General features: G+C 44.0%; 2 protein-coding genes across 3 annotated transcripts; one reads left to right on the top strand and one right to left on the bottom strand.

Annotated features, from left to right (window-relative positions):
* Positions 1-209: 209 nt before the first annotated feature.
* LOC147196494 (Golgi-pH regulating cation channel-like) lies at positions 210-8,111 on the bottom strand. The gene is made up of 20 exons (XM_086128195.1): positions 7,940-8,111; positions 7,285-7,342; positions 6,550-6,647; positions 6,360-6,476; positions 5,598-5,645; positions 5,477-5,518; positions 5,271-5,397; positions 5,138-5,199; positions 4,785-4,968; positions 3,936-4,035; positions 3,543-3,636; positions 3,128-3,199; positions 2,907-3,015; positions 2,727-2,785; positions 2,535-2,638; positions 2,366-2,445; positions 2,177-2,241; positions 2,006-2,058; positions 1,532-1,562; positions 210-1,448 (listed from the first exon to the last, which is right to left on the bottom strand). Exons 1-20 carry the CDS (start codon positions 8,045-8,047, stop codon positions 1,407-1,409), a joined length of 1,653 nt encoding a protein of 550 aa, XP_085984321.1. The 5' UTR covers positions 8,048-8,111; the 3' UTR covers positions 210-1,406.
* Positions 8,112-9,062: 951 nt separating this feature from the next.
* Positions 9,063-23,130, top strand: ganc (glucosidase, alpha; neutral C). 2 transcript variants are annotated; one of them, XM_086128193.1, is made up of 23 exons: positions 9,063-9,146; positions 9,463-9,525; positions 9,963-10,065; positions 10,264-10,391; positions 14,830-15,009; positions 15,086-15,107; positions 15,183-15,243; positions 15,820-15,916; positions 16,590-16,761; positions 17,357-17,477; positions 17,681-17,916; positions 18,259-18,465; positions 19,027-19,170; positions 19,861-19,957; positions 20,024-20,125; positions 20,337-20,511; positions 20,596-20,664; positions 21,182-21,246; positions 21,332-21,408; positions 21,473-21,547; positions 22,422-22,535; positions 22,637-22,749; positions 22,820-23,130. In XM_086128193.1, the coding sequence occupies exons 1-23, from the start codon at positions 9,118-9,120 to the stop codon at positions 23,028-23,030; spliced, it is 2,661 nt and encodes an 886-aa protein (XP_085984319.1). In that variant the 5' UTR covers positions 9,063-9,117; the 3' UTR covers positions 23,031-23,130. The 2 variants fall into 2 exon arrangements, with proteins under 2 accessions (XP_085984319.1, XP_085984320.1); XM_086128194.1 differs by lacking the exon at positions 20,596-20,664.
* Positions 23,131-23,533: the final 403 nt, after the last annotated feature.

Below are 23,533 nucleotides of genomic sequence, written 5' to 3'. Positions count from 1 at the left end.
AATTAAAGACGCAATCTTCACACATGAGCTCGTGTTGACACCAATATGGTGTCAATTTTGAAAGTACATTTTAAAGTAACAGCAAATCTTAAAATTTTGCTTACTTAGTGTTTTCTTTTGTTCAGAACAGTGCTACAATTTAGAATTAATTCCACAACCCATGAAGAAGAGTTAAGTGCAGACGTCAAAAATGGACTCACACCTTCACAGATCTTTCAATAAAAACTTTATTAGCTGGACATTTACTGCTTGACATTACATAGAGCGGCATCCAGAAAGTTACAAGATTTTAGACAAAAATATATGATTTGAACAAGGACGAGTAAGCATAAATTAAGTCATTTGTGATACACACACATAGACACGTCAGTAGATTGCACAGTGATGTGATTGGGTCAGACACAGAACAGAAAATGACGATTCTTATTTATTTTGCTCTACTGAAATTCTAGGTGATTCATGGGACAGTAGAGTATAGGCAAGAATAAGCTTGGTGCTTCAGCGATTCTTTTTTTTTGGGGGGGGGGGGGTAATTGAGGTTTTAAAATGATTTTTTTCTGTACTATTTATCCAACCAAAAAATAAACCATTCATTAATTAATTCAAAACCTCAATGTCATACTTTAGAATAATGGTGAGGTGCGAAATTAAAAAGTAACATTGTGTGCAGTACATCTGGATTTGAGTACCTTTAGATACTTTAAAAAGACAGAACACGAGAAACATATTTTCCTTTTTTTTGTGTGAGAGTGTGAGCGCGGTGGAGTTTACTATGTCATGAAAATCCATGATAGCCACTCATTTGATATCGTTGACATCCATTTTCAGGTCCACGTACTAGTACGCAAATTTGTGCACTAGTCAAAAACTGCATGCTACTAGTACTAGTAGTGACGCCAAAAAGTTCTACGAATTAACCTTCAGCGTTTCACTGGTACTAGTCGTCGCGTTATTATTTCTGGGGACAAAAAAGCATACTAGTACACGGACATTGGCTGGATATCAAATAAACGGCTGACATTCTCTCGAGGGAGCATCGGTGGATAGATCGCCCTCTGATTTCATTGATATGCTTCAAGTATGCAAAGACAGTAGCTGATTACTTGTGTGTACTATAGTGCAGGTCTCGCTATATTTACTTATTTAAACATTGCTTCCTTCAGTTAGCCCGTATCAAATATTTATAAAATGGCGGGAAACATCATTGGCTCATTTGCACTGGATATACAGTCATCGAATCTTATGTGTTTTCCCCTCCACCTTATTTATTTATTTTTGGGGGGTAGGGGATGGTTGGAACGTGGGTGACGACTGTAGAGCCAAGTCACGTGCGCACCGACACATTCCAGATGGCTCTCCCACGCCGCTTTGGGTCACTTTGGAGAGTTACCCATGTCCTCCGGTAGTCACTCCATTTTGGATCGCTCCATCTTGGTTTTCAGAATTTCCTGCAAGAACAACTCGGAGGGGTGAGTGATGTCAACGCAGGGAAATAACGGGAGCAGAGAGGGAATTCTGGGATGCTCATTACCTCCTCTTCATCCAGCATTGCGGGGAGAGCTCTGCAGACAGAACGAGCGAAAAATCAAAAGGCAGCCATTTTGTTGGGTATTCACTCACCGATACATCTCGTAGTTTCGATATTTAAAATGTCATTAATCAAACTACAAATAAAACAGCTTGTGGACAGAGACCAATCTTTCTGGGGCAGGTGATGGTTCGCTGATGTATCAAATTGCCATAGCATAGCGGCACCTACCGCAAAGGAGGACTTACTCAATGTCAGATTAATTCTATTTTTGTCTTAACAATGAATGATATCAGCAGCCTTCATACCAACACCTGGTATCGATACTTGCCATTTAGGGTTTCAACTATTAATATAGGCAATAAAATATGTTTTTTGGGAGGGAGGTGGGGGGCATCTATTACTCTGTTTTTCTATTCGCGTCACTAAAAAGTCACTTTTCCACAATCAAGGGCTTGCACGGTGCATGTAACTTACACATCAGCAACCGTTGTTGGGATGTTCTCCTCAACCCATTTCAGGTCTTCATCCTAGTGTTGAAAACACAACCCCCCCCCCCCCAAAAAAAGTTAAAAAAACAGATGAAAAATGTGCCATACAATACATCTTGATATATATAGCGCTTTCACAACAGCTCCATGACAGTACCTCTTTACTCAAGAGCTTCTGAGAGCCGTTGGCATCTGGTTTAGATCCTCTCATTTTCATCCCCTCTTTGAACAGTCAGGAAGAAAAAAAAAAAGCAAATAACATTTTCAATTGAAAGACTCAAATAAATACACTTTTCCACCACAAGCGAATGCATTGCGATGCACCTGTGTATCGCGTAGCTCTTACCAAAGGCTTCGTTCAACATGGGCTCTTTGACGTCCTCCTCGTCTTCATCCTCATCGTCAATCAGAGGCGAGTGGGAGAACCTGCGGGGAAGGAAGCGGAACAAAAAGGGACGATGGTGATGATGAGATTTCGTCCGATCGTGAGGAAAGGAGATGTCGCCGACTGGGACCTCTGGTTGTTGGCGGAGGGCCGCAGCAGCACCATGATGACGAGCAGGATAGTGGAGAAGAGCAGACGCCAAAAGGCGTCGTCCACCCATAAATCCCTCCAACTCTGGAAAGCGACAGATTATTTGCGATGCTAGAATGTTATCCAAAAAAACAAAAACAAAACTAAAACAGTTCGGAGAACTAATACACACCTTCTGGCAGTCCACCAACTTGAAGACTTTTGTGGTCCAGATAATGAAAATGATGGAGGCTGGGGACACATTAGGACAGAAGCAGGCGAGACATGAAAGCGTTCAACAAATGTTTAATATTTAAATACTGTTCCAGAGTGTTTGTATTGCTGGCAAATGTCAACACAGGTTGTGCCTCACCCAGCATCGAGAAGATGAGCGTATTGGTAAAGTGCTGGTACAAAGAGAGCTTGACCACATTCCGGCGCAGCTTCAGCAGACGAGTGGTTTGCGACAGGCTGATGAAGATGTGGATGGACGAAAGTTAAGGAGGGCATTTGGGGGAGGGGAAAAAAAACCCGAAACAGCATCAATATTCATGTTGAGCGTGGACCCGCTCTTGGGGTTTGATGGGAGGATATCCACCACATGACACAGGAGTCAATGAGGGAGAGACTGAGGTTGGCAACCAGAGCCACCGTGCCGTAGAAACCCTGGAGAGAGAAGATCATTTTGTACCAACAAGACTAAAATACACACAAAAAATAAATAAAAAGGAGACATTATCAGCAGCTAATGTGAATTTATACAGCCAATAACACCGCAGCTCTGCGCAACTTTTGACATGCTGAATTAAAATGCAGTCCAGCCATCACTTGCCGGAAAAGAAACCAAGTAAATATGTCCCAAGGAGAGGAACCAAAAGCATCCTTTTGACGTAGATAATAACACAATTTGAAAATATAAATCAGGAATTCCGATTTGATAGTTTCTGGACTATAAGTCGACATTCCGTGGGACTGAAATTATGTACACAAATGAAGTTTGGAAACTTACGCCTGTCACCCTGAGCACACCTTCCACAGATGAGAAAAGCAGGTAAAGCAACCCAACAGCGGCCAGCCGGTGCACCGTGGTACCCAACCTGGGCCTGAACGAGATGCAAATATACAAACTTTGATACGTAGTCATTAGCTGGCTTATGTGGTTAGCTCATTACCGGTATTAATATTATTATTTTTTGCTGATACAAGAGTCAGGTCAATGATTCGTGTCCAGAGTGCAAAATAAAAACAAACTTGTTAGAATAAACTCGACTCTGAAATAAATGTAGATGATTCTACTATATTTGTTAGTTTAATATCAGAATTGCCCAAATCAATTTTAATTTACAATGACGTCAATAATAACACCGTTGGGGTTGTCACATTGTTGTTGTCCTAGTCTTACTTGACGATACCGTAACCCAGGCTGACGATGAGCACCAGGATGCGAGCCAGAGATCGCTTCAGCGCAGACAGCAGCTCGGCAAATATCACAGCACCCTCAACTGAAACAGGGAAACATTAGAACACTTGTCAGCAGTGAGTGGGCCCTCGTCGCCTTTGCCCCCCCACAAGATAAATCCTCAAATTGATCATCAAACTTTGATGCCATGCTCCATCCACATGAGATGACGTAACGCCACCCACACCTCCCCAAAAAAAGATCCTGGCAATTTCGAGTCTGTCTAGGAGACCTGCTTTTGATCGGGGGCTCCTTTGGGCCATAAATTCTCTCTGAAATTCTGTTTCAAACCAAAATTACCAAATTCTTGTTCAATTTCAGGCATGGGTCCTTAAGACATTTTCGTGTTTCATGTTACATGAAACATGTTCACCCCAATTGAATGTGAATCGCTAATTCTGAACACAAACCCCAAGAGGGTGTGTGCACTTATGCAATCTCATTAGATCAGATGTTTTTCCAAACTTTTTTCAAGTTTATGAATTAAGTTGTACATGTCCAATCAATGGTAAAAAAAAAAAAAAAACAGTTTTGAAATGATTTATCTTGGTCTCATTTTTTTGAAATCACAAAAACCTAGCATTTGAACAGGGGTGTGTAGACTTTTTATAATCACTGTATTGATGTGTGACGCGGCAGGCAGAACAATACAATGCTCTTCCACAAGGTGTCAGAAAGTACATAATAGAATTGTCTGTATATTCACTTTTTGTGACATTTTTGTTTGGTGGTGGCGTGCGAATTGTGTTCCTAATAAGAAAAGGCTCGATATTAAAAACAAACAAAACAAACCATAATCTCCTCGGTAGCGGATGTTCTGGTACTCGGAGTAGAAGACGGCCTTCTCCAGCATGCCCAGGATGATGACTCCGCCGATCCAGAACTGGACCCTGAGCAGGTCTCGCCAGTAGCAAGCGCACCAAAAGAGCCAGAGGGCGCCGAAGAGCACGTAGACGATGCACATGACCATAAAGAACTGCCAAAGACACCAAATACAGTTTTAAAGACCATGAAAAATAAATTTCAGACATGTGTTTCTAAATACATCATACATGTTTACGATAATTGCTGTAAACATGCGCAAAGGCTGAAAACGTTTTTGTCTTATTTTTGGAGATAGAGCGTTAAACTGTTTAAGTCCATACCATCATCTGGGGCCAGTCGGCTGGTGAGGAGTAGTCATGTGGTCCCTTCATCTCCACTTTCACTGTGCAAAATGAAAACATGTATTTTTTGTTGTTGTTACTTTTCAAGGTCAGGCCACATCATCCTCCTCACTGGTGAAAGCAAAGTTGAGCTGCTCGGCCGCAAAGTCCTCCTCCTCAACGCCGCGTAAGAGCGGCTGCACCTTGACGATGAACAAGTACGGGCTGTCCCCCCACGCCTTGGCAACGGCGCCCAAGTCCTGCCGCGATCGCAAAAATGACATTTTGGACTCGGGAAGTGACACGCAACAAAGAGGCACGTGCGAGAACGTTTCTTACCGGCTTGTCGGGCCAAACAAAGCTCTGATTGGATGCGTCGCTCTGAATGTGGAAAATTGAAGATCAGTTTTTAAAACGCAGACTGTTATTTTAGATTAAATAATGAAGGAAGAGGATTTACCTTTGGGCTGGACAGTGGTTGATATGGATTAAAATCTGCATAGTACACCTTGATGGGAGGGACATGAAGGACAGTGTGCTTACATTGATATAATAATAATACATTTTATTTATATATATATACTATTTGCAGTTTAAAAAAATATTCTTGCATGACACACGTTTTCTGTTGAAGCCAAAAATCAAGATAAATGACTGTTGTTCCTTTTTCAAAACACTTGCTGTGTCTGCGTCCCCGAACGCACCCCCGCCACCAAAAAAAAACGTTTGTCATGTCTTTTATTGAAATAAAAGAAAATAGCACCTAAAATGTTTCATTATAAAAGCATAACGTCATACAAATAATTAAGAGGAACTCAAGGAATTGCAGTTTGTGCATCGTGATTAATTAATTTCATCTTCTTCATAGCAGCATAATGCAGAGATAAAGAGGAGTTTCAAAACTTCTATGTAGATACTCAACTAACTGCGATTAGTTGTTTTTCCAAGAAGACAGAGAATAAATGCCTGTGAGCATTGCTATATTGTCTGTCTTCAACTGTCGTCGGACCGTTTACATTGAAATATTCGTTGCATGTAATCTAACAAACTGCTGCTTGTAATCAAATGAGCGGCGTTTTGCCACCACACAACGGTCGCATGTCAAATTTTCTGCTCGCAATACAAAGGAAAATAAATAGGGAAATGAAATAAGTTCTTCACGCGACGACTCATGAGCCTGGTAATAAATTGAAACGGAGCTTGGCATATTCATGGGACCGACCTTGGGCAAGAAGAGAGCCGAGCAGTTCTCAAAGTAGACGTAGCCCTGACTGTAGAAGCCGCTCCAGCCCTCCTTGAGCATGTGCTCCATGGCGAACATATTGATGGCCTTGCTGTCCTGTGGTGGAAGACACACTCTGAGAAAGGTGGCCTGGGTGCCCAACGAGTAAAGGATATGGCGCGGTACTTACGGGTGTGTTGAAGATCTCGTTATAGCACAGGGAAGAACGCAAGTACCAGCTGATGTTGAAGGCCAGGTTTTGATCACATGCGCTGATGTCACCCTGGACTGTTTGAGAGAGAGCAAAAAAAAAAAAAACCAACACAATTGTAATATCAGGGCTAGGTGACTAAATTGTTTTTAATTGATGAAATCAAGTTTATTCGTCAGGGAGATTTGAAGGCAATAATGGGGTTACTTGCGCTGAACTTTCCCAAACAAATGGTGCTGCAGTTACTGAATACTTTTAGAATCACCTGTTCTACTGTTTATCCCATTTTTATTAACTAGTGTCTGTAACTTTATGGGTGAACGGCTGTGAAAGGTGGGGCCGAGCCTGGTGAGTGACATGGGTGTCAGCGATTGAAACTATTCTACACCACTTGCCGTAGCATTACAATGTGTTCTAACTAGCGATGTTCGGCAAAGGATACTGTATTATTAATTCAGACATTGTGAGTCTCTTATGGACTCCTCCTTACTCACTGCCATCGCGCCAACTAATTCTTGAATTAATTCTACAAGGTGGTGTTTGCTACCGCAGTAAAATTAATCCACGTGCAAAAATTAACCTTGCAAAAGCTTCGATTAGAGAATTTGGTTCAACTTTTTTTCCCGAATCGAATTATTCGATGAGTCGTCGTTGGACAGCTGCTTTCACCGAGAAGTGTCAAATGTGAAACTTTAAACCTGCATCACTACTCACACTTCATGAAGACAGTGGTGTTGGCGTACAGCGTCTTCCGGAAGACAGCATGCTGTGTCTGAAAACACAAACAATTCAGTTAACTGTTTCCCTTCTACTAAGTAGCACTATTTTTCAAGAAAGCCTGTATAATTATTTTTTTAATGTTTTTTTTGTTGTAATTTTAGAAAATTTGTTTTATTTCTTCACTTTTATTTTTAAATGTTTAAGTTCTCTGTCAATATGTTTAATGTTGTCAATGTATGGTAATTGTAGTAAATGTGTTTCCTCCGCTCTGCTTCTGAATGTCGTATTTGTTCTTGCTTTTCGGTGTGTCTTTGCTTGTGTGAAGCACATTGAATTTGCCTTGTGTATGAAATCCAGCCACAATTCACCTGAACCGCTTTACATGTATCCTCTATGTACTATATAAATAAAGCTCTACATACAAAGTTCTTCTAACCAGCGCCTCTTCTTTATCACAACAATGTACTATTACACAGTATCGAGGATCTCGAATAAGTGCTCAAATTGCTTTCCATACGTCAGTTTGTTTGACAGTCAGACAGCCAGCCGGCTAACTAGCTGCCGAGCTAGCTAACAGCTAACAGCGCTTTTTTTTTTTACCCAGCAAACTCTTCAGCAAAACGCGGCAAGCAAAAACGGGGACACTGACCGAGTTGACGTCCACGTTCCACACGGACATCTCGGCCGTTTTGCCAGGACTTAAAGCCGCTGCGAGAAACAAGAAAAGGCGCAACGACCACTCTGCGTTGCTTGGCATCTTGGTGTCTTCGAGTTTCTGCGCGGAAGCATCCGCCTCCTCCCCGGTCGCGGATCCGGATCGGTGACTTGTTAGTGTCGTCAAATGTCTTCACACTAGAGGGCGACAGATGAGGAATAAAGAAGAGCTGCATTTACCGGTCGGTACACTCAGTACATTAATATGTCGGACATCATCATTATGAACATTACCATCATGCATCAGATAGAAAAAGTAGTCACATACTGCTAAAATTTCAATCTGGTATATGTCTCTGGTTGCACTTTGGTTTTCCCAACGACAGCTTGCCTGTATTTGGAAGTGCCTGCGTAGGGCAGCCTAATCGGAAGTAACAGGGATGCTTTTCCAACTGATTGGTCTATTGCTGTTAGCGCTCCGATATCACTCTGCCAGCCCCTTGCGTATTGGATGCACACACACAGAAGAAATGTACAGTATTTTTTTTTAAATCAGGGAACGGTGAATCCATGGGTGCTGAACACAGACGTGGTCCGAACCACGAGTCGCAGGGGTTAACTGTTCTTCCTTTGAGTCTGCATGGCTGTATTAGACAGTACTAAATTGGTAGTCAAGGAAGGAAGTCCAATGAATTGGATCGCAGCACTAAATCATTGCACATAGTGTTCAGTGCCCAATTTAATTATATTATGAGTTCATGTTTTGTTTTTAAATATATTATACAGTGCTATTTTTCCTTATTAAAAACGAAAAACAACATTTCATGTTTGGGTGGAGTGAAGCAGATTATTTGCATTTTCTTTTTTTTTCAGCACGTTCACACAACTCATTAAACTGATATTTTAAGGCACCACTGTAGTTGTATATAAGGTATAATTAAATTGCCAACAGTAGTCATGACACGTTCACTTGAAAAAAAACAAACAAACCCTACAGATTAGCTCTTGTTTTGAAATACAAAACCAGAAATTGAGTGACGAGTCGTGGTAGTTTAGCTTGACGCTTTCAAATCTTGCAGTATAAAAATATCACACACGTGAAGTTGCGGGTCACTCTTTCGTGTTGATCTGACGGGAAGCTGTGTCATCTTTTGCTCTTCTTCTGTGTTCGACATGGGGGACGTGAAACAGCCCATTCCGGGGTAATCATTTTGACTTTTTACTATTAATATGTTTAATTGTTTGGTTGGTTGGTTGGTTTATTGAACATAAAACATATACAGTAATAATTTGACAGAAAATAAGGTAGATAAAATAGTAAAAAGAAAGAAAGAAATCAGTTTTCATTCAACACAGTTATTGTGTTCAAGGTATTTACAATTAATAACAAGTTAAATCTAACACGGGCGTCCTACAATGACATGTTCTGCATATTATTCAAATTACATTACTATATACAGTATATAATTATTGTGTATACTGTATGTACATTGTGTTTTTGTTATTGGTGTTCCACAGTGGTGTGCCTGGTGGTGATGGCAAGCACAAGTTTAAGAAAAGTGATCAGGTCGCCTTTTACAGGTGTGTCACTTCATCATGGTTCTAAATTGTATTTATTTGCATTGAATTTGCGCATTTTGTTGACTTGCCTAATTTAAACTTTATCCACCTTTGCTGCCTTGAAATTTTGCGTTCACCGAATATTTTTTTTACAGTGTAACAATGGAAATATGTACTGAATAACACCGATTTTTTTCAACATACGTATTCACACACACGTCATTTTTTAATTTCACTGTATTTACTTTTCAACTAATGGAATGTGAATATAAACATTTCTGGTTTTAATTTGTTTGAGGTTGTAAAAAAAATATTTTTATGTTTATTTATATTGTACTAACATGGTTTTTGGTGTTTTATTTTAGTTCATCTTTGAAATATAATAATACAGAGTAATCAGTCTGTTTTTAATTTACATTTCATACAATAGATCTCATGTCACTCGTAATCTTTGCTAGACGGCAGATGAAGGGTCCCAAAATGCAGTATGAGGCCCTTTTCCATACAATTTTCCTCAGTGAAAAAGGAGTCCACTTCGAGTTGCTGGAACCACACTTAAAGGTATGAAATTCACCATCTTTCAAAAAAATCTAACATAAATAAAAAAAATTAAAAAAAGAAATAGCCCAACTCATGTTGCATCTGGAGTGTGTGAGCTCAGCAAAAGCTCCATCATTTCGCAACAGTCAAGGAGTGTAGGAGTGTGGCCCATCAAGATTTGACTTTTTTTTTTTTTTTGCTTGTTTGTTTTCTCTACAGAGCAAACTGCTTGTGTGCCTGTCTCCCTGCAAAAACAACATAGTCAGGATTGTCATTGACGAACTGCTTCCCATCAAATCGCGCTACAGGGTCCAGGATGTGCTCACCAAGGAGCCGCAGTGTGAAAAGTGAGGCCGGGCTCACAGAGACTCATCATATGTGGAGGCCTCAGAATAGACCCGCTTTTAAATTGGTCCAATTTAAAGGTTAAAAACCAAGATGCTTGTGTGTAAAATCAACAAACTCCGAGAGGGGAATGTACATCGTTTGATGTCACTTTACATCTCTTTGAGATCATTATGCAGCTCATTATGGACCTCGCCAAAGGTCAATATCAACCTCTGTGACATCAATCTACACCTTTCTAACACAAGCCTACCCCCTTAGCAGTCATCCTACTCTTCTTGGTTACAGTTCTGCACCTCTTCACTGAGGTCATCAGCAACCTCAGCCTACACTACTAGGACACAACTCTACACATTTTGTGGTCATTATAAACCTCTTTCAAGTCACCACACGTCTTTGATGACCTTGCAAACCTCACTGAAGTCATCATCGACCTCTTTGACATCCGCGTACACCTTTTGACACAACCCTTCACCTTTTGCTATCATCCGACACCTCTTTGTTGTCTTGATGTCATTCTCCACCTTTTGACATGCACCTCTTTGACATCAGACTACAAATTTTCGTTGATCCTAAACATCTTTGATATCATTACAAATCTCTTTGATGCCATCCTATGCCTTCACGTAGCCATCATGCACTGCTTTGGTGTCATTTTACAGGGTTTGGTAGTCAGACACCTCTTTGACGACATACTACACACCTTTGATGTCATCGCACACCTTTTTGATATCACCTACACCTCTTTGACGGGTACCTTGTGTCACGTGTAACCCTACCCCTCACTTCTTTAACATCACCATACACCACTTTACTTTCATCCATGTCATCATGCACCTCTTTGAGGTCACCACATACTCGCTCACATGCCTTTTTGATGTTACACCAATTTGAGAATGCCCAAGATGGCCGCTTGTGCGCCAGTGTGTTCGGCGACGCTCCTGCCATTTCGGGTTTTTTTACTTTTCGCAATGCTTGTTACCTCCCTAACAGCGTCTCGGTTGGTTTATGATCGCCGATCGTTGTTATTGATTCAACAACACGTCGGAGATTCGGCCGCGTTTTGGCAAGACGGTGGTGAAAAGACGCTACCTCCGTTCTTGGCTAACCTGCCGGCTAATCTCTTCCGCGTTCGCTCGCCCCCTCCACAGAAGCGCCGCCGCCGTCGCCGCCGCCGCGGCAAACGTAGCGATCAGCTCGTGAAGCTAAAACGGGATCTGAGACACACTTCGATCGCTCCGGCGTGGTGTGCCCTCGACCCCGTCGCCTCGTGCTTGCTAACAGTCGTTGGCTTTCCCATCGCGCCACGGCATTTCTACCCCCCACGCCTCTCTCGGGGAGGAATCCAGCGAAAGCTTTTGAGGGAATTCCCCCGGGCTCGGCGATCGGAAGAGGCAATCCCTCCCGTTGCTACTCCCACAAGGATCGCGTTGTTAAACGCCCGGTCGCTGACGAACAAGACCCATATTCTGAGGGAGTATTTCCTTTCCAATGACTTGGATTTCCTGTGTCTGACGGAGACTTGGGCAGGTACTGGTGAGTACAACGCTTTGCTTGAATTGTTGCCACCTGACTGTGGTTTCCTCGATACCCCGAGGACATCAGGACGTGGTGGAGGAACGGTGAGCATCTTTAAGAACAATTTTAAATGTAAACAGTGCACATTCACCACATCGGCCACCAGCTTTGAAGCAACCTTCTTTGAAGTCGGTCGTGTTTTCCCGGTGCTCTGTGCTGTCATTTACCGTCCTCCTAAATACAACAAAGACTTTTTAAGCCACTTTTCAACCTTTCTTGCGGAAATCAGGCTGAGATATGATCATATCCTCCTAATGGGGGATTTTAATATCCATGTGTGCTGTCCGGAAAAAACGCTAGCAAAGGACTTCTTAAGACTTATCGACTCTTTTAATTTTGTGCAGTATGTGACCAGCCCGACACATGAACAAGGTCATATTTTAGACCTTGTCCTTGCTTATGGTCTACCGGTGTCAAATCTGGAAGTCCTTGAAAATGGGATTTCTGATCACATGGCAGTTTTATTTGATGTAGTCTTATCGCATGCTGCTGTGAAATCTGCCGCTCGTAGTTTTAAACGCCGAATTTTTAACCCTCGCACTGCTAGTCGTTTCTCTGATGCCTTTAATAACCTTTGCGTACCCTCGTCTAACACAGAGGAACTCACCTCTTGGTTCAACTCATCATGCCGTGCCATCCTGGATTTGGTGGCTCCTTCAAAAACTGTGCTCCCAAAACCTAAACCCGAGCCATGGTTTAACGACATTACCCGCGCAGCTAGGCAGGGGTGTCGCAAAGCCGAACGCAAGTGGAAAAATGACAAATTGCATGTCTCTTATCAAATTTGGAAAGACTGCTGGCGTAACTACCAGCTCACAGTAAAAGAGGCCAAAAGAGAATATCTGTCGGACCTTATTCAAGCTAACCGTCACAACCCACGCGCACTATTTAAAACGATAGATTCTGTACTCAAACCCCCTCTGCCTACTTGCTCGGATTCTTCACCCGAGATGTGCAACAGATTCCTTCAGTTTTTCATTGATAAGGTCTCTACAGCTAGGACTCCGGTCTCAAATACCGCATCTGACCCCTCTGTCCATGTTCCATGTTCAGCTGTGCTAAATTCTTTTGAAACTGTGTCCTTGGCGCTTTTGGAGGATGTAGTTCGCCAGACGAAGCCATCTGGCTCCCCTTGCGACTCTCTTTCAGGAGGTTCTCCCGAGTGTTGGCGCATCAGTCTTGGATATCATCAACAGCAGCCTCTCTTCTGGTGTAGTTCCCCAACAGTTTAAACATGCTGTGGTCCAACCCTTGATCAAGAAACCTGGTCTTGATCCAGATGTGCTGTCAAGTTTCAGGCCAATTTCCAAACTGCCTTTCATTTCCAAAATTCTGGAAAAAGTGGTGCACATGCAGTTGAAATTTTTCTTGGATGAACATAACATCTTGGAGGTCTTCCAGTCAGGTTTCAAGACGATGCATAGCACGGAGTCAGCCCTGTTACGCGTTTCTAATGACATCCTCCTGGCAAATGACTCTGGAGACCACGCGTGTCTAGTTTTATTGGACTTAACTGCAGCATTTGATACAGTGGATCACAGTATTCTGCTGACTCGTTTGCAGCACTTGGTGGGCATTGGTGGCAGTGCTCTTGAGTGGTTTAGGTCCTATTTAGCTGACAGAACCTTCTGTGTCAGCCTTGGCTGCTCTGAGTCACGCACTGCTCCCCTGTCATGTGGTGTTCCACAGGGCTCAATTCTGGGGCCTCTGCTGTTCTCACTGTATCTGCTCCCATTGGGTTCCATCTTAAGGAAACATGGTATTCCCTTCCACTGCTATGCAGATGACTGCCAGATCTATGTCCCACTGAGCAAGAAAGACACCTTCTCATTAAGGCCACTCCTATCCTGTCTGGAAGAAATCAAAACCTGGATCGCACAAAATTTCTTGAGATTCAATGAAAAGAAGACAGAGGTGACATTGTTTGGTCCCAGTGGCCCTTGTACATTCCATCCTGTAGACTTGGGCCCCCTGTCTCCTTATCTTAAGTCAACAGTCTCAAACTTGGGCCTTAAACTGGACAGTGATTTCAAACTCGATCGGCAAATTGGTGCCGTTGTTAAATCCAGCTTCTTTCACCTTAGACAGCTGGCCAAAATAAAACCTCTCCTCTCACATGAACACTTTGAGACAGTAATTCATGCCTTTGTCACATCCCGGCTCGATTACTGCAATGCCCTTTACTTTGGAGTCAGCCAGTCCTCCATTAAGCGCCTTCAGCTGGTCCAGAATGCCGCTGCTCGCCTCTTGACTGGTACTCGTAAGAGGGAGCACATAACTCCTACTCTGGCATCCCTTCACTGGCTCCCCATTCATTTTAGAGTTATTTTCAAGATCCTCTTATTTGTTTTCAAATCTCTGAATAATCTCGCGCCACCTTACCTCTCTGAGCTCATCCGCCCCTACACACCTGCCCGGCGCCTCAGGTCTGTGGACCAGACCTTATTAGAAGTACCAAGAACTAAACTGAGGCTCAGAGGGGATCGAGCCTTTTCTGTTGCTGGTCCCTCTCTCTGGAATGACCTCCCACTGAACATTCGGCAAGCCTCCTCGCTGCCCATCTTCAAAACCCTCCTCAAAACTCACTTGTATTCTTTGGCATTCGACTCAGCATGACTTAGATTTGTTCTTGGTTTTACTGTTTGGTGCTTTCTACCGCCTTTATTACCGATTTGTCTTACTGTTTATTGTGCATGTTAAATTGCTCCATGTACAGCACTTTGTATGCAGCGATGGCTGTTTGAAAGTGCTCTATAAATACTGTTGACTTGACTTGACTTGACTTGATATTATCGCATACCTATTTGTTGGCCTCCTACAAGTCTGTGAACTCATCTAGTCTTCTATTGATGTCCTGGGCAGGGTGAGACTGGAGCAGCAGCAGGATGACTCAGTGATACTCTCCTGGGCCTCGGGGCTCTACAGTTGTCGCGTGTGGCGCCAACCTTTCCGCATGGTGCTCCTGTGCGAGGACCAAGAGTTGGTGACCTTCAACGCGGAAAGCAAGCTGTGGTTTGAGAATCTGCGAGAATGTCCCTCGGAGTGAGTGTCTCATTTACATGGCGTGTAACATTGAGGTACAGTATTAAATATTATAGACAATTTCTTTTTTTCCCAGGGACAAGGAAGAAAAAAAAGACGTCAGTGTAGGACACACAACAACAACCAATTGCTTTATGATTCTTTTATAATGATTGTCTCCTTTTTCCTCACAGCTGGAAGAAGACAACCTGTGGAGAGAGACATTCAGGACCTTTGTGGACATCAAAGCCAACGGTTTGGGTTCACCACAGCCTCATGCTAATGTAACATAATTAGGAAATAATTACAAAAGGTGTTCCTGGAGAAGAAAAATGGCAGTGCAAATATTAGGATACTTGGCTGACGTTTTTCAAATTTGTACTGTTGTGTTTGACGTTAATTGAATAAACATGGTTGGATGGAGTGCAGACACAGTGCAGAGGCCGTGGGTTCCATTCGGGCTCTGGCGTTGGTGTGTAGACTTTGCATGTTCTCCCCGTGCCTGCGTGGGGTTTCTCGGGGTACTCCGGTTTCCTCCCACATTCCAAACAAAACATGCATGGCAGGCTGATTGAACACTCGAAATTGTCCCTAGGTGTGAGTGTGAGCACAGCTGGTTGTTCGTCTCTGCTTACCCTGCCATTGGCTGGCAACCAGTTCAGGGTGTACCCCGCCAGCTGGTATAGGCTCCAGCACCCCCCCCCCCCCCCCCCGCAACCCTAAAGCGGATCAGAAATTGAATGGATGGATATGTAATGAATGTTTTCTTGGTTTCTTAGCACTGACGAAGTTGAAGAAGCTAAGTGTGCTGCCGTGTGTTTTACTGTGTAGGACCCAGTAGCATTGGCGCCGACTTGCGTCTCCATGGATTCCAAAATGTGTTTGGCGTGCCAGAACACCCCGACACTCTCCGCTTGGCAGACACCAGGTCGGTGAATGACGAAATAAATCCCTCTCCCCGACATTCTGTCCTGTTCTTGCCTCATTGGATTTGTTTTGACATGTAGGATTTGTCATTCTTTCACTCTGACTTTTCCGAGAGTAACCCCCAAATAAATAGTTTTCCTATGGTCAGATCAAATTTTCAACAATAACGTTGGACCAGCTGCCCCCTGCCCCTCACGTAGACCTCTGGGGAGGTGAACGTTTAGATCGACCATCTGCCTCCAAATTGTCCCTTAGCCAGGCTTTACCTCCAATCTGACAAATTGGCAAACACCTGAAAATCAGGATGCACCAGTAATTTGCGCTCAGACGTCGATGTACTGTTAACTACTCTATGCGTGTATTTCTATGGGACAGCGGGGGCGGCGTGCACAAGGACTTTGAATCACTCCAAACAACTGTTTGTGTCCATGCCGCACTTGCACATGTTCCCATAGAAACATGCACCTAGTGGTCTGTGAAGGCTGTTGGGGGAAATCTCGAAGCAGCAAATCTCAAAACAGCGAAAGAGCAAACAAATTGCAACAGAACTCACGCAGAGGTCCAAATTGTCTGCTGCCACCTGTGCAGGAAAAATGAACAGGATGGAAGTGTTAATTGAAAAAGCGGGATCATCAATCAAGTGTCTGCTCCAATGTCCCCCCAACCCCCTGCAGAAATGACGAACCTTACCGACTGTACAACCTGGACGTGTTCGCCTGCGAGATCAACAGCCATCTGGGCATATATGGCAGCGTCCCGTTCGCGGTGGCTCACAAGCAGGACCGAACTCTGGGAGTCTTTTGGCTCAATGCCTCGGACTCGTTTGTGCATGTCAACTACAGCCAGGTACTGGTGATCCAATCCAAGATTTTCGTCTGTAGTCCGAGTCCTTGGTCCTCTAGCTGTCTTTAGTTCTGAATCCTCTTTAGATGTAAATCCGGAGACCTTCGTCTTGTTTATTCTCCTGTCCCAAATCCTAGTCTTTAGTCCAAAATCCTCCATTGTCCTAGTCTTTTGTCTCTTCCGAATATCTTTTGTTTTAGTCTTTAGTCCAAAATCCTCATCTTAGTCATAGTCCAGTTTTGGTCATGAGTACTATCTTAGTCATTCGTGCTGTTTTAGTTTTTAGGAAAAAGTCCAACTTTTATTTATTTTTTTGTTCTATTTCCCTAGTCCTTATTCCCTTTTGGACTGTCTTAGTCTTGATGTCCTAGTCTTTGCTCCTAAGTATGTAGTTCTGAGTTCCGTCGCTCTAAGTCTTGAGTGTTGTTTTTCAGTCTACCTGAGTCTTTATTATTCAGGCCCAGTTTTTGGTGAAAAATCATAGTTCTGTTTTGGTGGTAGTCCTCTTGCAAAAGCAATTAAGTCTTGCTCAGTGCTGTCTCAAAGATGTTCTGATGGATAATTCTCTTTTTGTGGGGGCGTGGGGGACTTCCACCAGGAAGACAGCCTGCCGCCCCACACCGACATCCACTGGCTCTCTGAGAGCGGCGTGATAGACTGCATGGTTCTGCTGGGCCCGAGTCCGGCACAGATGTACCGCCAGTACGCTGAGCTGACGGGTATGTGAAGCGACAGATCACACCCGCCGTCTTCCTAGATGTAAACGTCACAGCCACAAAGCAGACACTGTGTTCAGAATCATTCATTCAGTCACTCTCGAATCATTACAACGTCAAGTGAGTCATGTCATAGTCTCCCGCCCCCCCACCCCCCCAAAAAAAGTCTCTCTCTAGTGAATGACACAGCCTGATACTCCCTCCAGGGTACCATGCCCTCCCGCCTCTGTTCTCCCTGGGTTACCACCATTCGCGCTGGGACGATGACACCCAAGAGGCCGTGGCAGAGGTGGACGACAAGTTTGACCACCACCGCATCCCGTACGATGTCATGTGGCTGGATATCGAACACACGCGCGGGAAGCGCTTCTTCACCTGGAACCCCGAAATGTTTCCTGACCCGGCCGGGCTGCAGCGCCAGCTGGAGCAGAAGAACAGGAAGGTCCGTCACCTGTGTTCTGTCTTTAGTTCTCTGTCATTATATTGGCCTTTCTTAGTTTTGAGTACCACGTCCCAGTCTTTAGCCCTAGTCTGTCAGTCTTGTCTAATTGCGAGACCCCTCCTTAGCCTTTTGTCCTAAATCTTCGTCTTCAGACCTATCTGAGTCTTTAGCACTAGTCCCGAATCAGATTTCTTAGTTCTATTCTGTTGTTACAAAGTCACAGAGTCTTGAGTCCAAAGCCCTCGTCCTCGTTCATGTGAAATCCTTCTTATGTCCTGTTTTATTCTTTAGTTCGAAAGTAATTTTTTTTTCCAACCCAGCCAGTTTGTCTTCTGATTTCAGTTGGTGGTTATCATTAATCCACCTATCATGATCGATCCTGATTGGTCGCTGTACCGCGAGGGGCTAGACGGAGAGCTTTTCGTCATGGACAGACAGAGGCAGACATTCACGGGCACGTCCTGGGCGGGCGACTCGCATTATCCGGACTTCAGCAACCCGCGTGCCCGGGCCTGGTACGGCAAGTGCTTTTCCCTGGATCGGTACAAGGTTAGTGTGAAAATGATCTTTCGTCCCACGAATCACATTTAAGCTCTCAACCTGGGCATCTATCTCATCAATTAAGACCTCGTATGATGATGATGTCATAAGATTGGTGTGAAAAAGAGGATCTTTTGCCCGACTTCTGACACCAATTTGGCCATATGTCAAATTAAAACCCTCGATGAGGGCTTGTCAGCCACATAACTTCATTGCCAATAAGACCTCATATGATGACGTAATGTAATGACGACGTACAGTATCAACTAGTGGTGGGCAATTTTAGTCATCAGCTCATCAGCAAGCTCATGAGAAGCAATCTTGATCATTTGAATCAGGCGGGTTAAGGCGGCATGAAAAAAAACCATCCCGGATACCGGCCCTCAACAACCGCAGTTGCCCACCGCGGTATAACCAGGAGTGTCAAGACTGTCTTTCGTCCCATTTCTCCCACTAATTTGGCATAGTAATTGCTGTCAACGTTAAGCCAAACATCAAATGTTTAATATGTTAATGTTTCATAAAATGAAGGTCATTTTATGATTTTTTTGGATGTGTTTCATGACCCAGGGCTCAACGCCATTGTTGCACGTGTGGGCTGACATGAACGAACCCACAGTGTTCTCCGGGCCTGAGTTGACGATGCCTAAGGATGCGCTTCATTATGGGGGCTGGGAACACCGCGACTTGCATAACATGTACAGCTTTTACCAGGTGAGATAGTAGTATTTGAACAAATATTGACTTGACCGGAATGTTTGAACAAAAAAACTGGCAGAATGTGATGATGCCTGAAGCGCTTAGCAAACATTGTAATACACATCAGTAAATAACAGTGGGCCAACAACCATCCGTGGATCATTCATCCATCCGTTTTCTCAGGTCGCGGGGCGTGCTGGAGCCAAAAAATCTGAAGCTAACATTGGTCTTCCTTAGCTCTAACGATAGAGATAACATCGGAAGCTAACAATAGACGCTGTTGTTGAAACTAACATTGGAGAGCTAACATTAAAGCTAACGTTGGAGCAAACGCTGGAGGCTAATGTTGGTTCCTCATTAGTTCTAATGTTAGTCTTGAATGTGAAGATAAACTGTGGCTAACATGAGTGTGTGCACCGTGCTTTACTGTTATTACATTTAAAAGTGATTTAAGTGTCTGGCGGGGCTAAAACAATTTTAAAAAATTTATATGGGCTCGCATCATCGCAGTTATTCACAGACGGGTCTGGAAAGCATCCCCTGCGATTTCACCGAATTAAATATATTTTTAAATTAGATTTTAAAAAAACGAATAAAATCGTGCATAACTTTTTAAGTGTGTTTTCTAAATTAAAAGGAAAGCAAGGTTGATCCATGTACAGCACCACACCTTAAAATGTTATGTGATCCTTTCATCTCTCCTAGCAAATGGCATTAGTGGACAGCCTGTTGACCCGCTCCGGTGGCACAGAGAGACCTTTCATCCTGTCTCGGGCCTTCTTCGCCGGGACTCAGAGACTAGGTACGCGGATCAACTTTGAATTTGGCTGCGAAACGGAAACCTGAACCCCGAGTGTTTCTCATGCAGCAGCCGTGTGGACTGGCGACAATCTCGCTACTTGGGAGTACCTGAAGATCTCCATCCCCATGTGTCTGTCCATGTGTGTAACGGGCCTCTCGTTTTGCGGAGGTGAGTCCAAAAAAATAACAAATGTAAACAGCTCTCCGTTGACAAAATGGTAGTTGAGACGATTACAAAATGGAGGTCGTATTAGATAATGCGTGAATTCACTTACGAGGAACGTACCAGAAGATAAGCAGAAACTTGACGTGATAGATCTAATGATGGAGCCTTGATTAGGTATTTCCATCCATGTCCTGTATTTTCCTGTGGCTTTCAGCCGACATTGGTGGGTTCATCCCGGAGCCGAGCCCCGAGTTGCTGATCCGCTGGTACCAAGCCGCCTGCCTGCAGCCCTTCTTCCGAGGTCACTCGTCGATGAACACAGTGCGCCGGGAGCCCTGGCTGTTCGAGAAAAATGTGACCGACGCCATCCGAAGTGTCATCGAAGAACGGTACAATAGCATGATCCTTTGCCTCGACTTGCATTCGCCTCATTGAAGAAATAATTCCAAAATAACAAGCGTCTGGATTCTCAGGTACCGTTCGCTACCTTACTGGTACACTGTCTTTTACCGGGCTCACATTGACGGCTTGCCCGTACTCAGGTCAGTGTCTGCTGCTCGCTAGATATGATACAAACATTTTATTGGGTTGTTCCTCCGTATTTTAGCATTCAACAGACTTGGAGTCATTTAGTTCTCGAACAGAATCCGTTCTGTGACACTAGTTCACTTTCAAGTGGTTCCGTTTTGATTCGCATTTTGGGTCCATCCGTTTTTTTAAGGCTGAACAAGTCTGTTGAGTGTACGGGGTCGTCAATTGGTTCTGAAATGTAAATAAACTACACCTGTGATGTTTTGAGTAGCATTTTGTGCGTTAGTTGTAACGCACAAAATGTAACGCGCACACACACAAAAAAATCTTTCTGTGCATGGTGGTTGATGCCACCTGCAGGCCTGTTCAGTCCATGTCCAATGTCCATCTATCCATTCATTGATCCAAATTGCTTATCATCGCAAGGGCATGCTGGAGTGTATCCCAGCAGTCTTCAGCATCATTTTAAATGTATGGAATCTCATTTGCCTTTGCGGTTGTCCCTAAAGTGGTGCCCCTCATGTTCAGGCCTCTGTGGCTCGAGTTCCCTGAGGAGAAGAGCATCTTCAGCGTGGACCACCAGTACATGATCGGTAATGTCACCTTTTTGCTTAAATTATTATTTTTTTTAACCCAGACCGCATTTGTTCTATTCATTTATCTGAATATTGAACACAGGAGACGCACTGATGGCGTGTCCCGTCACGGAATCCGGAGTTGCGGAACTGGAAGTCATATTTCCCGGAGCGGAGCAGGTAGCGTAAATATTGATTCAAGAGGTTAGAACTGTTGAATATATTGGTTTTTCCTGTATTTTAGCTTTGGTATGACGTGAAATCGGCGGAGGTGCACCACGGGGGAGGGACTCTGAGTTTGCCTGTAACCTTGGAAACGGTAAATGTTTTTGGTTTTTTTTCCTTTTCATCTTGTCAGGCTTCTGATGTCTCGGTCAACATGACGCTTCACTGGTGGAAACGTCATGTATGACTGAAAAAACTGCTGATAAAGGTTTTATGATGACCAACTAACAGATCAACTATAAACCTAACCAACCAACTAGCTAAATGACCAACCAAAGAGCCAAACTGACCAATAAACTAATTATCGAACCAACTGTCTAACAAATCAACCACCCAACCCGAAATACGACCAAAAACATCAGTTAGTAAAGATTTGATGACGGCAACAACTGACTAACTTAACAACCAACTAAAGAAACAACCAACCAAATAACTAACTAACCAAGTAACGGACTAACAGACTCACTGACTGACCAACCAACCAACAAACTGACCAACTCAAAACACTATTCAAAAACGTCACAGTTAATAAAATGTTTTATGGTAGGAATACTGGCTAGCTAACCAATCAACCAACATATGAAGTGACCAATCTTCCAGCTAACTAATCTGTAAGTGGCAATAAAGTGCTTTAAGTGTTAAAAATGTCCAAATCTTACAAAAAACATTTTCATTTTTCATTTTTTTTCACTGACCAACAAATTGACTGTTATTCTGTCAGTGACAAAATTGTGTTATCAAACCACCCAACTAGCTAGTTAGGAAAAAGTAAAAAAAAAAAAACAAGTCGAGACACTAAGCTAACACAGCACACAGATCAAAAGCTAAATGCCGCCGATCATATGGAATGACTTGACTTCAACAGCTAGTACGACAGAAGTACGTCATGTTACCTTACTGTAAATACTTCCGAGGGCTAGCTAACCATTGGAGTGAACAAACGGGTGCATTTCATGCAATGTCGTCAGATTCCGCTGTACCAGCGAGGCGGTACGGTGGTGTGCCGCGCCGTAGCGGTTGGGACTTGCACCGCCGACCTCCAGAAGACGCCGCTTGCCGTGACAGTGGCTCTGGATGCTCAGGTGAGAGGAGCAAAGCGAACTGGACAGTCGCAGCATGGCGGGTCGTTTCAGAGCTGCAGTTTTCGCGGCAATCTCCGTTTCTTCTGTCCAATCTACCACAGGGTGCCGCCAACGGTGAGGTGTACCTGGATGATGGCCACACCTTCTCGTACCGTGACAAGCGGGAGTTCTGCCTACGCTCCTTCCACATGATGGCAGGACGCCTGCAGTGCCGGTGAATTCTCCTTCTAACCCCATTCTTGTTCTATATTCATCACGGACATCTCAACCCTGTCACTCGGCAGCGCCGCCAGCGAAGCGGGAAGCTACAAGTGCGGCATAGCGGTGAGCTCAGTGGAGGTCTTGGGATTGCGGGGCCAGCCGTCAGCGGTGCGGGTCTACACATCGGGGGCGGCCGACTCAGTGGAGTATGAGTACAACCCGGAGCGGCGCTCGCTCACTGTCGGCAAGTTGGAACTCAGCGTCGAGGACGACTGGGACATCCAGATATGTTGAGTTTCCGTCACAGCATGCGGCTGTTCATTTGGAAGATTTCATTGATTGAATTGAATTATATATTGCTCCCAAAAATAAATCAAATACTTAAGATGAAAACAAAAAATGTCCTGTCTTTATTAAATGGATGTTAGGGGTGTGTCGCTCCAATTAAAGACGTATTAGATGCCTTTTTTGGGCGGGGGGATACCTTTTCCCAGTTTTTGTCCCTTTGGAAGAAATGTGGCGGGGCGGTGGAGGACTGCCGTGCTCCAAACGGGTTCTTGCTGAGAACGCTCGACGCTGAGCTCCAATTGAGAGGCGCTTGAATGCCTTCTGCTGAGGCAGGGCATCCAGCGACCATGCTTTGGATGGCCTCCGGCATGGCCCGCTGGCCTTTGTGTCCCCCACCAATGACGACCGCGCCATTGTGTGTCGGCCCAATGGTCACCACACACCCACACACACACACATGCACAAAGTATGTGTGTGTTACGTGCCATTTCTGTGCATGTATGTTGGCT

This window comes from Hippocampus guttulatus, chromosome 13 (genome assembly GCF_054856545.1).
Source record: "Hippocampus guttulatus isolate MCC_2025c chromosome 13, RoL_Hgut_1.0, whole genome shotgun sequence".
Taxonomy (NCBI): domain Eukaryota; kingdom Metazoa; phylum Chordata; class Actinopteri; order Syngnathiformes; family Syngnathidae; genus Hippocampus; species Hippocampus guttulatus.
Note: the sequence above shows the minus strand (reverse complement) of the source record. Positions and strands in the feature narration are given on the sequence as shown.

Bases quoted from the DNA above. Each gene is read 5' to 3' on its own strand.
- LOC147196494 (XM_086128195.1), bottom strand. From the start codon at position 8,047: ATGCCAAGCAACGCAGAGTGGTCGTTGCGCCTTTTCTTGTTTCTCGCA. The intron at 6,648-7,284 runs GTGAGTAGTGAT...TCTCTCAAACAG, and splicing joins CACCACTGTCTTCATGAAGT to TCCAGGGTGACATCAGCGCA. The intron at 5,200-5,270 runs GTGAGGAGGATG...CATTTTGCACAG, and splicing joins GCTCAACTTTGCTTTCACCA to TGAAAGTGGAGATGAAGGGA.
- ganc (XM_086128193.1), top strand. From the start codon at position 9,118: ATGGGGGACGTGAAACAGCCCATTCCGGG. The intron at 19,171-19,860 runs GTGAGATAGTAG...CATCTCTCCTAG, and splicing joins ACATGTACAGCTTTTACCAG to CAAATGGCATTAGTGGACAG. The intron at 21,548-22,421 runs GTAAATGTTTTT...CAATGTCGTCAG, and splicing joins TGCCTGTAACCTTGGAAACG to ATTCCGCTGTACCAGCGAGG.